The 16,301-nt window shown below is 39.3% G+C and overlaps 1 protein-coding gene across 5 annotated transcripts; it reads right to left on the reverse strand.

Annotated features, from left to right (window-relative positions):
• Nucleotides 1-2,504: 2,504 nt before the first annotated feature.
• Tmem19 (transmembrane protein 19) lies at nt 2,505-16,128 on the reverse strand. 5 transcript variants are annotated; one of them, XM_048359399.1, is made up of 8 exons: nt 16,052-16,128; nt 15,415-15,537; nt 13,987-14,100; nt 7,339-7,476; nt 6,745-6,999; nt 4,524-4,733; nt 3,783-3,976; nt 2,505-3,330 (listed from the first exon to the last, which is right to left on the reverse strand). In XM_048359399.1, exons 2-7 carry the CDS (start codon nt 15,500-15,502, stop codon nt 3,813-3,815), a joined length of 969 nt encoding a protein of 322 aa, XP_048215356.1. In that variant the 5' UTR covers nt 15,503-15,537; nt 16,052-16,128; the 3' UTR covers nt 2,505-3,330; nt 3,783-3,812. The 5 variants fall into 5 exon arrangements, with proteins under 5 accessions (XP_048215356.1, XP_048215370.1, XP_048215380.1 ...); XM_048359413.1 differs by having other exon boundaries at nt 15,939-16,101; XM_048359423.1 differs by having other exon boundaries at nt 15,924-16,101.
• Between the last annotated feature and the right edge of the window lie 173 nt (nt 16,129-16,301).

Raw genomic sequence — 16,301 nt, forward strand, 5'->3', positions numbered from 1 at the left:
GCACGAGATGTCTATTAAATCTTTTTACATCCTTTGCCTGTCTCCTTAGTGGGCATTTAGGGGGCAAGTGGTTGGACTTGATATATGATACTGAAGTTTACTTTTTTTTTTTTTTTTTTTGCCAGTCCTGGGGCTTGGAACTCAGGGCCTGAGCACTGTCCCTGGCTTCTTTTTACTCAAGGCTAGCACTCTGCCACTTGAGCAACAGCGCCACTTCTGGCTGTTTTCTATATATGTGGTGCTAAGGAATTGAACCCAGGGCTTCATGTATATGAGGCAAGCACTCTCTCTACTAGGCCATATCCCCAGCCCTGGAGTTTACTCTTAAGTTTCATTCCTACTAAGTCTCTTCTGTGTCCATCCTTGAATTCTTTCACTAATGGGACCAAATACCTTTTAGCCTGGATCTAGTGACAGGGAATCCATGGAAGGTGATGAGGAGATAATTATACATGAATTCTGGTAGCTTAATAAGAAAGGCTAGAAAAGACATGTATTTACACAAGCTTTCCAACTCTCTCCACATGATGCCCTTCACCCCCTCCTCCCCAGTACTCTGCCAACGAGAAAGCAATGAGCAGATATGACCCCTCAATGAGGGGTCTCTAGAATTGTGAGCCAGAAGACACCTATCTATGGAGAAATGTGTACTCAACTTGTCTATTTTCAAATTGAGTTATGTGATACTTTATTGTTGAAATAAAAATCTCATGGACTTTCCTGCCCAGGCTAGTTTTGAACTATAATTCTCATATCTCAGCCTCCTGAATAGCTAGAATTACAGGTGTGAGCCACCAACACCCAGCCCAAATAACATGTTTTAATAGGTAAGCACAATTCCTCTTTTATATTGGACTTCTCTAAGACAATTATCTTGACATGGACTAGTTTCTCGTGTCCTTTCTCCTCCTTAAGAGATATGTAATTAAGATTACAAATTAAGAATGCGAACATTCTGAAATTTGTTGCCAAATGCTTTAGTGAAAACATACACTTCAGTCACAGAGCGATTACGGATGTTATTGCTCTATATATGGCACAACTATTTATTGGCTTTTGTCTTCGCTTGAAAAAAAATCTCACTGGATCAGCTGAGCAAGTTACAGCTCTGGTATCATGACCCAAATAATAATTCTCCAAATTCTTAGTATGTTTTTCCACTGTTACTTAATCTGAATGTTTATTACTTTAGTCTTATCATTTAACTTCGTAAAAGCTCAGTTTCTTTATTGGTACAAAAATGAATACTGTAGCTACTTCACAGGGTGGTTATGAGAATTAAACGTGTTAATGTATGAAGCTGTTTTAAATAACAGCTGGCACAGAGCAAACTACTATTATTGTTTCAAAATACTTTTCTTTTGGAAGATTACATGGACAATGCTATTTTTACCCTCCCCCCTTCCTTTCTTCCTTGCACTTGATACACCCCCCTCCCTGCACAGAGTTTAAAAAAAAGTCCTAGGTACAATAATCTCTCAATTTTTAAGGCTACACAGAACATAAATCTTAGGCTTAACTATACCCTCTCAAATTTCAATTAGTACTATCTTGGAAAAGATTGGAAAGAGAGCTGGAGTTGGTGTGTGCTGGGGAGTAAGGCAAAACACTTTTTAGTTTTATCACTAGTGTTCTATTTTTTTTTTTAAAGAATAGACTCAATGTTTCGCTTGAGCAATTAAACATTAAAAAGAAGAATGAATCCAAATGAAGTTGCCACATTTATGAAATAAATTTTGAAGAGAAGTTATAGTAAGTGAAGGAACATTCAGTCTTGCTTGGCAGGGGAAATAATTTCAGGACAAATGGACTATAAATCTTTCATTCCTCCTACAGGTTTTTTTTTTTTTTGGCCAGTCCTGGGCCTTGGACTCAGAGCCTGAGCACTGTCCCTGGCTTCTTCCCGCTCAAGGCTAGCACTCTGCCACTTGAGCCACAGCGCCACTTCTGGCCGTTTTCTGTATATGTGGTGCTGGGGAATCAAACCTAGGGCCTCGTGTATCCGAGGCAGGCACTGTTGCCACTAGGCTATATCCCCAGCCCTCCTACAGGTTTCTTGACTCACTAGTTTCAAAACCAGTAATATTGTTTCACATGTTAAAAATGTTGCGATCATCATGGTCCTCAGAGATTCAAGTAGACAAACATTAAAACTTTTCATTTTTTTCCAGGAATGAACCCTTGATTATCAGCTTTCAGAGATCTTAAGAAAACACTGAGTGAGCCACGCACTTCTGGCTCATGTCTATAATCCTAGCAATTCAGGAGATTGTGGTTCAAATCTAGTCCAGTCAGGAAAGCCTGTGAGACTCATCTCCAATTAACTACCCAAAAAGCCAGTAGTGAAGCTCTGGCTCAAATGGTAAAGCACTACTTTTGAGCAAAAAAGCTCAGGGATGGTGCTCAGGTCCCGAGTTCAAGCCCTAGGACAAATAGACAGACAGACAGACAGACAGACAGACAGACACACACACACACACACACACACACACACACACACTGACTAGAGCCAAACAATTTAACAAATGTATATCAAACAGTAATGTATGCTTAAAATATTCGTGATCACTTGGAATTACATAGCAACAGGTACTTCATAAGGAGTTTAAACAATTACACTGCATAGTTGTGTTTTCTCTTTATTTTGGCAGTACTGGGGTTTGAACTTAGGTCCTCTACTTGCTTGGTGGATGCTCTACAATTAACAACATGCCTCTAATCTGTATGTGTTCAGCTGGTGGCTTGTTCTTGACATCCTTTCTCAATTTCTTTAACAAGGCAAAATCAGCAGAGGAAGAAAGGTATGGAAATTACATGAGAAATACTGTAAGACATATTTAGTGAAATAATCTATCAAAATGTTTTAACACAAGATAAATCACAGTAAAGAACCAAAGTGAAAAGCAGAATTCCTTTGAGGCTACAATGAAAAGTAGAGCACAACTTAGAAGGGACACAGTAGGAAATTGTACCATTTGTAGCCACTCTAAAACAGTAAAAACAATCACAATAAAATTTTAGTAACTTAATTGTTCAGGATGCTAGTCATAACCCACTCTCATATATACATATATGCATGTATGTATATATGTATGTATATGTATATATATTTCAAAGAAATCTCTAAAATGCATTTAAATATTGAATTCAAGGTAGCTGCTATTCCAAAAACAATTGAAATATGTAACAAGGTGGTCGGGTCCTCCCTAGGACCTGGGACTTGCACATGTTAGACAAGTGCTCCATCACTCAGCCACTTCTCCAGCTTGAGGTACAGATGTTTTAGATGTTTCTTTGGGTTGCACTTAATTATTTTTCAAATTTCATAACCTGGAGGGGAAAAATGTGGATTAGGTCATACAATTCACTACTGAGCGATCATTGAAGAGAAGACTTGGATAATACACTTATTTAGGCGTCTACAAGTATCAGTTAAAGTAATTTAAAACAAATATTACTTTGGAATAATTGGCATCATGGTATTTCTCTGCTACAACTGGGAACCGTCATCACTCTTAATGCATACATTGCTTTAAATAAACAAGCCAAAAAATACATTAACTGTAGATCTTTCACTTCAATACACAGCAATACAGAGGAAAAAGTGTAGCTCTACTGTTGAAGCAGCTATATTCAACAGAAGAAAAATACATGTAATTTGTCTGTACCTTTTACTAGCTCTTAAAGGGAATTGATGTAAGGAAAGCATCAAATTCTAACTTTGCCATTACAATTACTATTCTTAGGATGAAACTTGGAATTGCAAATTCACCTGGACTCACCAGTGTCAACCTGTGGAAATGAAATAAAGTTCATTCTCTAGGCCAAAAACCCCAAGCAGCAGTTGGGAGCAGGAGGGCAATAAGAACAGAAGAAAACAGATTCACTGCATTGTTATCAAGAATGGGTTTCCCCGCTATGTGCTTTGTCTCATTCGTTGGGCTGTTGACCACCAGGCCAGTCTTTTCATCTAAACCTGAGTGGAAACAAAACAAATGAAATGGGAGTCAAATAAACTTTTAAAAACAAAATTAACTTTTATTCCTGAAAAGGAGACAATCTTTGAAAGATTCAAAGATTTTTTTTGTTTTAATTTTCATGGTTCATCTCCATTTAGTTATTTTCTTTTATTTTGCTGGTGGTGGAGCTTGAAATCAGGGCCTGGACATTGTCCCTGAGCAATCTTTTGCTCAAGGCAAGCCCTCTATCACTTGAGCCATACTTTCACTTCTGGCATTTTTTCCCCCTAGTTAATTGGAGATAAATAGGACTTTTCTGCTTGGGCTGGCTTTGAACCATGATCCTCAGATCTCAGCCTCCTGAGAAGCTAGGGTTATAGGTGTGTCCCACCAGTGCCCCGGGCCTAATCAGAACATTTCTAATCATAGGTCACTCTGCTCGTTCTGTTTGACTTCCCTTTTGAAAATTACTAATTTCAAAATCTAGGAGTGGAAAAGAGAATCAAGATCTTGTGTTTTTTTTAAATAACCCAATGACTTACTATAATAAGATGATGTTCTTACCAGTAAATTGCATCGTTGCCCCTAAATATGAGTCTACAATTGATCCTAGTAATCCAGCCAGACCTCCAAAAGCAATAATGGGCCACTGGGGAGCAGAGATGTCTAAATCATTTACAAAAACCAGTTGTGTGAGGAAGTAAGCGATGCCCACAAAGGTACCACCAAGGAGACTGGAAGCAAGTCCCACCACTGTAACTCCTCCATTGGTCCCTGCAGGAGAAATGTGCATTAAAAGAAGTGTTAAGAATCAGCAAGGTTGAGGAAAGGAAGAAAAAGTTGTTATCTATTCATCAACACTATTTTAAAGTAAATAGTTCTCTTTGATTTTAACTGTTACCTAAAAATTATACATATTTATGGTGTACCATGCAATATTTCAATACCTGTATACATTGTTTCGTGTTCAAACCATGGTAAATATATATATTATATATATGTACTCAAACATTTATCATTGCTTTATGGAGAAAAACATTCAAAATTCTTTTTCTTTTTCTTTTTTTTGCCAGTCTTGGGCCTTGGACTCAGGGCCTGAGCACTGTCTCTGGCTTCTGCCTCTTGAGCCACAGCCCCACCTCTGGCCGTTTTCTATATATGTGGTGCTGGGGAATCGAACCCAGGGCTTCATGTATACAAGGCAAGCACTCTTGCCACTAGGCCATATTCCCAGCCCTGTTTTTTTTTTTTTTTTTTTTTTTTTTTTTAATGAGCTGGATATGATAGTGCATACCTGTAATCCCAGCACCCCACCAAGGAAAGGGACAGGAGGGTGGTGAGTTGGAGCCTTGGCCACATAGCAATTTCAAGGCCAGCTATACTATATATCAAGACTCTGTCTCAGAAATAACAAGAAATGTAAATGTAGCTTAGTGATAGAATGCTTGCCTAGCACACACAAAACACTGAATTAGCATCCCAGCACTGGGGGAAAAAAGTGAAAAACATTGTACCAGACAATGGACCATTCAAAATTCTTCTGGTCAGTATTCTACCCTTAACTTCCATGAGCTCAACTATTTTATGAAATCACATGTCAAGGAGGTTATTTAGTACTTAATAGAAATAATTCTCTAGAGCCGAGGGGTAGCTCAGTGGTAAAGAACTTGCCTAGAATGCACAAGGCCTCAGTTTGATAACTCTAGAAAAAAAAAACCCAGTCTACTTAGAAAATAGTCTTTCTCGGGCTGGGAATATGGCCTAGTGGCAAGAGGGCTTGCCTCCTACACATGAAGCTCTCTGTTCGATTCCCCAGCACCACATATATGGAAAAGGGCCAGAAGGGGCGCTGTAGCTCAGGTGGCAAGAGTGCTAGCCTTGAGTGGGAAGAAGCCAGGGACAGTGTTCAGGCCCTGAGTTCAAGGCCCAGGACTGGCCACAAAAAAAAAAAAAAAAAAAGAAAGAAAGAAAATAGTCTTTCTCCTCAGTAAAGCATTTGAAGTGGAATGGTTCAGTGGAACCTAAGTGCTACTTCTCTGTGCTTTAGTTTCTTTGTTTGTAAGACAGCAATAATAAGAGAAGCTGGGAACTGGTAGCTCATGCCTCTCAGGAGACTGAGATCTGAGGATTGCGATTCAAAGCCAGCCTGGGCAGAAAAATCTATGAAAACTCTTTAACTCCATCAGAAAACCAGAAGTGTGGCTCAAGTGGTAGAGTGCTAGCTTTGAGCAAAAAAGGCTCAGGGACAGCATCTAAGCCCTGAGTTCAAGCACCATGACCACCACCACCAACAAAACAGCAACAACAACAAAAAGAATAAGTTTGCCAGGCATGGCACATGGCTGGAAGAAAAGTTCTATAGACTCCATCTCCAAAATAACCAGCAAAAAGCATGGCTTAGAGGCATGTCACCAGTTTCAAATGGTGGTACACTAGCCTACCAAGTGGGAGGCCCAGAGTTCAAAATCCAGTACCAACAAAACAAAGAAACAATAGAAAGCACTAATTACATAGCAGGTCCTCAAGAAATACACCTTCATGCCCAGCTTTTTGGTGTTAATGAGAGAGAAGAATCTTTCACAGGCTTTCCTGCCTGGGCTGTCTTCCATCCAGAACTTAACCTCCTGAGCAGCGTTATACTACTGCCCAGCTTATTATCACCAAGTTAACAGTCTATAGTATTTTTCTAATTAAAGAGAACAGGAAGAATTCTTCAAAGGCTTGTAAATAATTACGAGATTTTTGTGTTTGCTTTTGTATTTTTAGGGAACTCAAATAGACTCACCAACAGGAACTTTCTCCCATGTTGTTATCAGCCTTGGCGGGCTTTTACTCAGAACTGTGCCAATTTCAGAAGCCCAGGTATCTCCAGCACAACAGGCTAGTGCAGCTAAGAGAGACAAGCACATCCAGGAAGCAGTGTGCTGCTTGGAAAAGTCAATTGGCATCTCACCAGGACCATTTTCTATCATGTACAGCAGAGCCAGCTCGGTTGGCACAGCTCCATTACAGAACACCTGAACCCAATTCCTCTGCCCACCTGCAAAGAAGCAAGCAGATAAAAAGGACACAATTGTTTTCTTCTCTGAAGAAAAATTATGCACTTCTAAAAACATCTATATTGAAATTTAAGAAAGTGGACTACATTTTTAAGACTAAAAGTGGTATGACCTCATTATCATTAAACAGATTTATTATGATTAATGATACAGGGTAATGTTTCTAAGATTCTGTTGTTACTTCTGGTAAAATAGATGATAAACTAAATTAGGCTACCAAAGTAATTTTCAAATTATATTTATCTATTTTGACAGTGCAAAACATGTTCTGATTAAGTGAAACAAAGTTTACCATTGTGAGTTATAATAATTAGGTTTACCTTCTTTATATTCTGAATCTAGACGCTTCTTTATTTCTCCCTTCCATTTTGTGAGTTTGGAAGAAGAAAGGAAAAACATGAGCAAAGAGGTAAAAAAGCTGAAGTTTGCAATCGTTAGGATAAATCCAACCACTAGTCCTGAAGGAAACACATAAACACAGAATTACACTTCATCCATGTGTGAAAGCTATGGAAAATGAATAGATTTTTAAAGTTACTTCCACATATAGCTTGAATGTACATTCCCCAAACATCAGCATTTTACCTACTATATTATCACCAAGCAGTAAACTGAATGTCATTTCCATAAAATTGACAGAAAATTGAACATATTTTAGTCCTTTCAAACAATGCTCTATATTATTTTAAACAATCCCCTTCCCCCACCCCCACCCCCGTCATGGGCACTGTCCCTGAGCCTCTTTTTGCTCAAGACTACTGCTCTACCACTTGGGCCACAGTGCCACTTGTGGCTTTTTCTGAGTAGTTTATTGGAAATAAGAGTCTCACAGACTTTGAAGTCTGGGCTGGCTTCAAATCTTGATCCTCAGATCTCAGCCTCCTGGGTAGCTATGATTATAGGTGTGAGCCAACGGAGGCTGGTGATGTTCACTTTTTATAGGTAAGGTGACTTGAGTAATCTCTGAGACCAGAAAGGAGAAGGGTAGTTCTAAAAATTCATAGTAATTTAACAAACTAAAATCTAATCTGTTTCACATACCATCTGTCTAGGGAAAAATTATTAAAATCAGAAGGCTGGTTCATGCCTTGTGTGAGATGTGAAGGCCAAAAGAAACAAGCAGACTTGTTGAACTGCACCCAGGAGGAAACCCTGCAGACCTGACTTGCTGTTCCTCAGACTTTGTGCTCACCAACTACAAGTATAGGGTGTACCTGAAGAAAGATTTTTGTATTCCAGTTGGCCTTGTGGTTCTGCATTCTCTCAGATTAATATAATGGGAAACACATAGCTTTACTGGCTCTGAACAATTCTCAGTATCTGACAGAATGAAGCTTCTACTTTAGAAAGATCAGACCAGTGGCTGAAAATAGGTTGGCTGTGCTGTTTTTGTGAAATCTTGCAATGTATTAGCACTAGTCTTTCTGGACAACTCCTTGCTTTGCTGTGCAGGTCTCTTCCCCTTGTAGCATCTCCTTCTAGAAGGGTAGCAGACAGGACTATACCTATCCTTCTCATTATCTGTCTCACTATCTGATGAGCAATGAAAGCTTCATGATAGTTGCATTTCAATCAAGTCTATTCACTATTGAAATCTTAGGTGCCTAGAACAGTATCTAGAATTCATGTATTTGTACACACAACCATTTGATGACTGAATAAAATTGTAAACCATTTAGCCTGTTTCGGCAACTTAAGTTAAAGCCTAACAACAAACTGTTCATATTTACAGGTCCAAAGATAGCACTGGAATAACTACACAGAACTATGTTAACAATGAGGTAGGCAGAGAACAAAGGTGCATGGTCTCCCTGATATGTGGTTGTTAGGGGGAGAGGGGAAGAACAGTAGAGATCATGTCTATAAAATGACAAACTTCTTTTCAAATGGCTTTTCCACATGTTTTGGTCAGTGACTTTATAGTATGTCTCTAAAACTAAACAATTACTAAACAAACGTAAAAAGATCTAGGATAGACCTATCAGAGGATCACATAGCTCTACAGCTATGTACATATGATTATATAAGATGAGGCTAAGCAAAATGAACTCCAAGAGATGGAAACAGGAGGATTTTATTGTTGTTATGTTTAATGTACTAGGTGAATTTCCTTTGGCATACCCCCTGTGGTCACTGTATATGATTTTGGTACATTGGATATTGTATATATGCTTATCTAAACTAGGGAAGGGGAAGAAAAATGAGGGAGGGTGTAACAAATAAGACAAGAAATGTACTCACTACCTTATTATGTAATTGTATCCCCTCTGTTCATCACCTTGTCAATAAAATTTAATTTAAAAAAGATGTGCTATATTCTATATATATATATAAAAAACAACCAAAAAAACAAACAAAAACCCCAATGAGGTAGACAAACTACCTTGGAACAGATCACCAGTAGTACTTCTTAGCTGACAAGCACTTTTCCACTCCACTTCTTTTCTTTTCTTGTGCTGGTACTGGAGCTTGAACTCAGGGCCTGGGCTCTGTTCCTTGGCTTTTCTGCTCAAAGTTAGCTATCTACCATTTGAGCCACAACTCCATTTCTGGCTTTTGGTGGTTAAAGATAAAGAATCTCACCAACTTTCCTGCCTGGGCTGGCTTGGAACTATAATCCTAAAATCTTAGCTTTCTGAGTAGGTAAGGTTACAAGCATGAGCCATGGGTGTCCAGCTTTCTTCCACCCCCTCCTTTTTTTATTAATCAAATTTTGTTGACAAGGTGTTGTACAAAAGGAGTATCTATCTCCCTTTAAAGTCACTCTCTCCTTATTCTGAGAATATCCTCTCTCCAGGAGATAGGCCTTCCACCTCCGTGTGCACTTTAGGTATTGCCTGATCTCCACGTTCTTTAACCTCCAAGGTACAGATATTCCTATGTCATGAAAGGCTCCATATACCCCAATCTTCAGGTAAGTTTTGTAATTCTTACTTTTTTTTTTTTTTTTTTTTTGCCAGTCCTGGGCCTTTGACTCAGGGCCTGAGCACCACTGTCCCTGGCTTCTTTTTGCTCAAGGCTAGCACTCTACCACTTGAGCCACAGCGCCACTTGTGGCTATTTTCTATATATATGGTGCTGGGGAATTGAACCCAGGGCTTCATGTATACGAGGCAAGTGCTCTTGCCACTAGGCCATATCCCCAGCCCCGTAATTCTTACTTTTTAATTCCAAATATACTAGATGCATGGTGTAATAAACCCTAGTAAAACTCTTTATGACTGTGAATTAGTAGTTGTGGGAAGAAGACTTAGTAACTAACATCAGTAAAATACATATTATACATGTGCCAAGTGTCATGCTACATTTGACAGGTATAACTCTTTTCCATTCCTTTCCATTTTACAGGTGGGAAAATTACAACACTGAAAGTTTAAATGACCTATCATCATACTCTAAGAAAGTATTTCTTACTATTATGACTACTTGGGATCAGTGTTAGATTTTTTTTAAGAAAGTCCCAAACAATACTATTCTATAGAATAAAACTATTAGGAGATTAGCCAAGGTTTAGAAACCAATGTACATCTGTTTCTGAATAAGCACCTGTTATGTGTCTACTACTATTCACAAATGCATGGGGCATAGAAGCATATGATATACTCTTAGTATTCAAAATTAGGAAATGAGACATAAACATTTATTAAATAAACAATATACAGTCCTTCCTGTTTGTTGACTATACAGTAAAAAAGTGTTTCTTAAAATGTCTATGCCTAGTTAATTTTAATTCTCAACTATCCTACAGAAGAAAAATATAATAGATGAACAATGTTTCTCAGTTATGAAGAAAGACAATTACCATGATTTTGAAGAAGAAATCTGTCTAGTAATAATAATTACTGGTCAGTAAAGGTTGACTATGTGTCTAGTGAGCTGAGAATTCTTTGGTAATCATTTCATCTAATTATCATCATATCCCTAAGAATCATATCAGGGATAGATCCAGACTTTGTGAGGTCTAAAGCTTCATACATTGGAAGGCATTCTTTAAGAAAAAAAGAATACAAAGTATCTTTTACCTTCCCCAAATTTACAAAACCCAGGACCATGAGCCAACTTTAGGGCTCTTCCTAAGGCCTTGGAAGGTGCCTTTGCAAATGTGATGCCCTGAAGTTTAAACTTCACCAATATTCATTTCATGACATTAAAGTTATACTAAAACCCCATTTCCTTGACATAAAAATGGGAGTATAGCCAGACATTATTATTCAAATTAATCCTGCCAAATTCCAGCCTCCTTTCTCTTACCAGTTATATTTTGCCTCTATGGAGGTCTAGTCTAATTCACAAAACTTCATGAGAAATACCTTCTACACATAAATGTGGAGGAATTCAATATATTTGTGATGTGATAGAGGCTAAAAGATCAGTAGTGTTTTGAAGGTTGGGTAGAGAACTTCAGGATTGTCAGCTCTTAAATAATCCTGTTTCTGTAGTCATCCTATTTACAAGAAATATTTAGGAGGAATCCTCAATTGGCAGAATATAAGAGCTCCATGAGAAATCACATCAGTAATTCTTGATTTGAGGTAGAGAGGTCGCACCTCCTTTACAATAAAATCCTTATTGTGGTTTACTAGCCCCAATATAATTTGGCTCTTGCCTAGTTTTCCTGCTTTATTTCTCACTATTTTCCCTTTTCTTACTATTTTCTAGTCAAATGAGCTTTGTCCTTACCCTTGAACAAGCTAGGTATGTACAAGTCAGGATTATGTACTTGTTATTTTGTCAACTTGTAACAATATGCTTCTGCCTTCTTTGGGTATCAGCACCAAATTACCTTCTTCAAAAAAAGCGTCTGACTCTATCGAGGGAAGACATCCCACATCTTTCAACAGAAACACTTTATGATGTTTTATTTTTTTCTCATAAACTTCACAATTTTCTAAAAATCTTTATTTATTATTGATTAGCCCAAAGAGTAAAGGTTCCTGAAAGGACAACATAGGATGATTGTGAGTTTGAAGCCAGCTCCACACAGTGAGTGATGCAGTTGCTTAAGTATACGATCCTAGCCACTTGGGAGGTAGAGATTGGGAATTAGAGGCCAGCTGAGTCTCAAAAGTTCATGAAACCCCTTCTCAACCCATGCACACCTGTCATCCAAACTATAAGGAAAGCACAGTGATTGAGTGCAATGGTCAATGCCTGTCATCCCAGCAACAAAGGGAAGTGCAAATAGGAGGATGGCAGTCTAAGCCAGCCTGGTAAATCAAGGACATATCTATCTATCTATCTATCTATCTATCTATCTATCTATCTATCTATCTATCTATATTGTTATTATAAAGGTGATGTACAGAAAGGTACGGTTATATAAGTCAGATAAGGAACATATTTCTTTTTGGACAATGTCATCCTTTCCTTCTCTTTCCTCCAGTTTTTCCGCCATCCCACCCACAAGTTTGTCCGTCCATTTCTGTGCCCCCCTTCCCTCCCAAAGACAGGTAAACAAACAAACAAGACAAAAAGATGAGAAAAGAAAACAACAACAAAGAAAAAAGAAAAACCTTTTGTGTCCATTTCCTGGAGTTAATTTAGGTAAATATTATTTTATATCATCATGCACATAGGCATTGTTGCACTGTTGTGTTCCTCTCCTAAGGGTAACTTCCTTTGGTCTCACTGTGTGTGAATGCCTAGAGGCAAGTTTTAATTTATCACGCCCCAGTGTATTTTAATTTTTTGTTTTTGTCAGTTCTGGGGCTTGAACCAGGGCCTGGGAGCTGTCCCAGGAACTTCTTTTTGCTCAAGGCTAGCACTCTACTACTTGAGCCACAGTGCCTCTTCCATTTTTTTCTATGTATGTGGTACTGAGGGATGAAACCCAGGGCTTCATGCATGCTAGGCAAGCACTCTACCACTAAGCCTCATTCCCAGCCCCACAGTGTATTTTAGATCTAGCACTTGTATATGAGAGAAAACATGTGTTGAGGTTGTATCTTAAAATAACCCAAAAAGGGCTGGTGGAGTGGCTCAAGTGGTAGAGTGCCCTGCCTGGCAAATGTGAGGCCCTAAGTTCAAACTTCATTACTAAAATTAAACAAAGGGAAAAACTGACCTTCCTCAACTCAGTTCTGAAAATTAAATCAAAACACTTGGTTTAAACTGCTCTGTTTAAGATTATGATTAGTTCTTAACATAAGTCTTTCTCCCTCCTTCTCTCCCTCCCTCCTTCCTTTTCCTAAGTAGGCACTTTACCACTTGAACCACACTTCCAGCCCTTTTTCACTTCAGGTATTTTTGGAATAGCTTTTTTTTTTGGGCCAGTCCTGGGCCTTGGACTCAGGGCATGAGCACTGTCCTTGGCTTCTTCCTGCTCAAGGCTAGCACTCTGCCACCTGAGCCACAGCGCCCCTTCTGGCCCTTTTCCATATATGTGGTGCTGGGGAATCGAACAGAGAGCTTCATGTGTGGGAGGCAAGCCCTCTTGCCACTAGGCCATATTCCCAGCCCTTGGAATAGCTTTTGCCTGGGCCATTAATGATCCTATTTATGCCTCTCGTGTGGTGGAATGACCCAGGCACACCATTACACCCAGCTTATGGTTGATATGAGGTCTTGCTAACTTTTTGCATAGCTTGGCCTCCAGCTGCAATCTTCCCTACCTCCCAAGTAGCTGGGATTACAAATGTGAGCCACTGTGCCCTGTCCAAAGGTTATTCTTTCTACTTGTTCATTCCTTCACTTTACAATTAGGCGGAGTGCTCTAATAATTCAGAGTCTATCCTACTAACCCGTATCAATTGCGAAATTAAATTTGCATGTTACACTAAAAGTGTATGCTTGTTCCTGAAATTTTGACAAAATACATTGTTCTAAGCAATGCATAACTTTCTCATTGTCTAAAATATATAACATTAAGATTCAGTCTCATATATTCTGAAGTTAGAAAACATAACATTACTTATACTGTATAAGAAAATATTTAGAAGTTACTTTAAATATTCAAAATAAAGACATACCTCCTAAAGCCCCACTGTGATCTAGACTTTTCTTTTTAAAGCCATTAGATACAATCAGAACAGGAATCACAACAGAAAACAGCCAACGCCAAGGAGAAATAGGCCGTATGTTATCTGAAAAATTATAAAGAGGGAATATAAATTATGTGGAGTCACAACAAGTTAGTCCTGGCATTAAGCTTTGATTAAGTGCACTGCGGATTAAAATAGTTGTTTGTTTGTTTTTCTCTATTGCCAGTCCTGGGGACTGAACTCAGGGCCTGGACACTGTCCCTGAGAATTTTGCTCAAGGCTAGCACTCTACCACTTGAGCCACCGTGCCACTTCTGGCCTTTTCTGTGTATGTGGTGCTGAGGAATTGAACTCAGGGCTTCATGTATGCTAGGCAAGCACTCTACCACTATGCCACACTCCCAGCCCCGGATTAAAATAGTTGTCAATAAGAGAAAACTACAGTAAAGTTACCCAAGTAAATTATTTATGTGACACTTGAATATTATCCAAGAGGCAATTTTATTGGAATATAGCCAACTGTGTTATGTTCAAGTTTTGAGAGTCATTTATACCTAGTTATGATAATGGGTATCTTACACATGAGTATTGGTAAACAAAACAAATCTTCGGCTCCTCAGTATTTTTTTTTCTTTTCTTTTTCTTTTTTAGTCCTGGGTTTGGACTCAGGGCCTGAGCACTGTCCCTGGCTTCCTTTTTCTCAAGGCTAGCACTCTGCCACTTGAGCCACAGTGCCACTTCTGGCCATTTTCTATATATGTGGTGCTGGGGAATCGAACCCAGGGCTTCATGTATACAAGGCAAGCACTCTTGACACTAGGCCATATTCCCAGCCCCTCAGTATTTTTTTCTAGATAACAGTTTTCTGTGACTCTTTTCTTAATAAAATTTAACTATTCTTCTCTCTTTCTTTCAGAGAGACAATTTTATTTTAAGCAAATAACACTCTGACAGATGACAAAGCTGATTTGAAGGTTAGAAATTGACTTTCCCAAAAGTTGTATCCAGTTCAGAGATGTTTTGTTTGGCCAGTGTGGTATGCTGATAAATAATTTGAGTCAATATTTAGAGTGGGAGATTTCTCATAAAAATCTGGATTACTGACTTTCGTTTAAAAGCTGGAAGTTTTGTCCTGAATAGCAGAAGTATCAGAAAGTGGAGACACCATTTCCTTTAGACAGGCTACGGCTTTCCCAGTTAAAATTCCCTTGATAGACTCCTGAACACTAAGGCTAAGTAGTTTCATTTCATTTCTGTTCTTTTCTGAAATGACCATCATATAATTCAGGATGTGGAGGTTAAGCAAACATTCATAATCATTCATAACCATTTAGAGGAAATGACGTTCCCATTTTACACTGGCAATTTTACCATTTATTAGATTACAGAAAAACAATTCAGAACATTCCTACTTACCATAATAGGTGCTAGCAGTCATTGACACAATCCAGAAAGCTAAGGAAATGCAAATGATCAGGCTCAAGACTACTATATTAGTAATCATATTTATATATCTTTTGCATAGACTGTCGTCAAGATCTGTCATGGAAAAGAAAGCAGTGAGCACCTGATGGAGAAAACGTTTCTGGGCTAAAGCCACTTAAAATTGCCTGCAAAGCACTCGTTTAGATGCAAGTTAAATGTACACCATAAATGCAAACATAGACATCTGCCACCAACCGAACAAAAAGACACTGCTGCTAGTGCAGCACTCTTCACTAGGTTAACTCCTCAACGGAAAAAAGCAAAGCTCCAGGGCCAGCTCCTGACTGGCAGTGGCCTCACACTTGGACCGGGAGACCAGGAAATGGAAAAGGAAACCGTAGCGGCCAATAAGAGACTCCAGGTCGGCGAGCTCCGCCCACCATCTCAAGCCCCGCCCATCCCGCCGTCCTACTAGCCTAATGGAGCAGGTCCCCGGTAACCTAGGACGGCTGCACTTCGGCGAGTCAAGGCAGCGGGCCCAGTGAGGTGGGCCGCGCGCGGTTAAGTCCACTCGACCGCCGAAATCGCCTCAGGGTCCAGATCTAGTTCAACATGACCAGGCCGAGACCCGTGGACGCCGGTCCTTGCCTCGCTGCGCCTTCCCCTCCAGCAGCTCGCCGTCAGGGCGCATGCGCTGCTGTGTCCACGTGAGCATTTATTGGAGAAACCCGGAGGCCGTGTTGCATTGCTCCATCCTGTGAGACGCCTAGAAATCTGTTCCTTGCGTTTGTGAAATCACCATTAAAAGGGGTGGTGTGAGACCTCCGAACCAACCCAAGTAGTAGTTGAAAAACAAATGTAGATAAGTCTTACAGCCA

Source organism: Perognathus longimembris, chromosome 1, assembly GCF_023159225.1.
Source record: "Perognathus longimembris pacificus isolate PPM17 chromosome 1, ASM2315922v1, whole genome shotgun sequence".
Taxonomy (NCBI): Eukaryota; Metazoa; Chordata; class Mammalia; order Rodentia; family Heteromyidae; genus Perognathus; species Perognathus longimembris.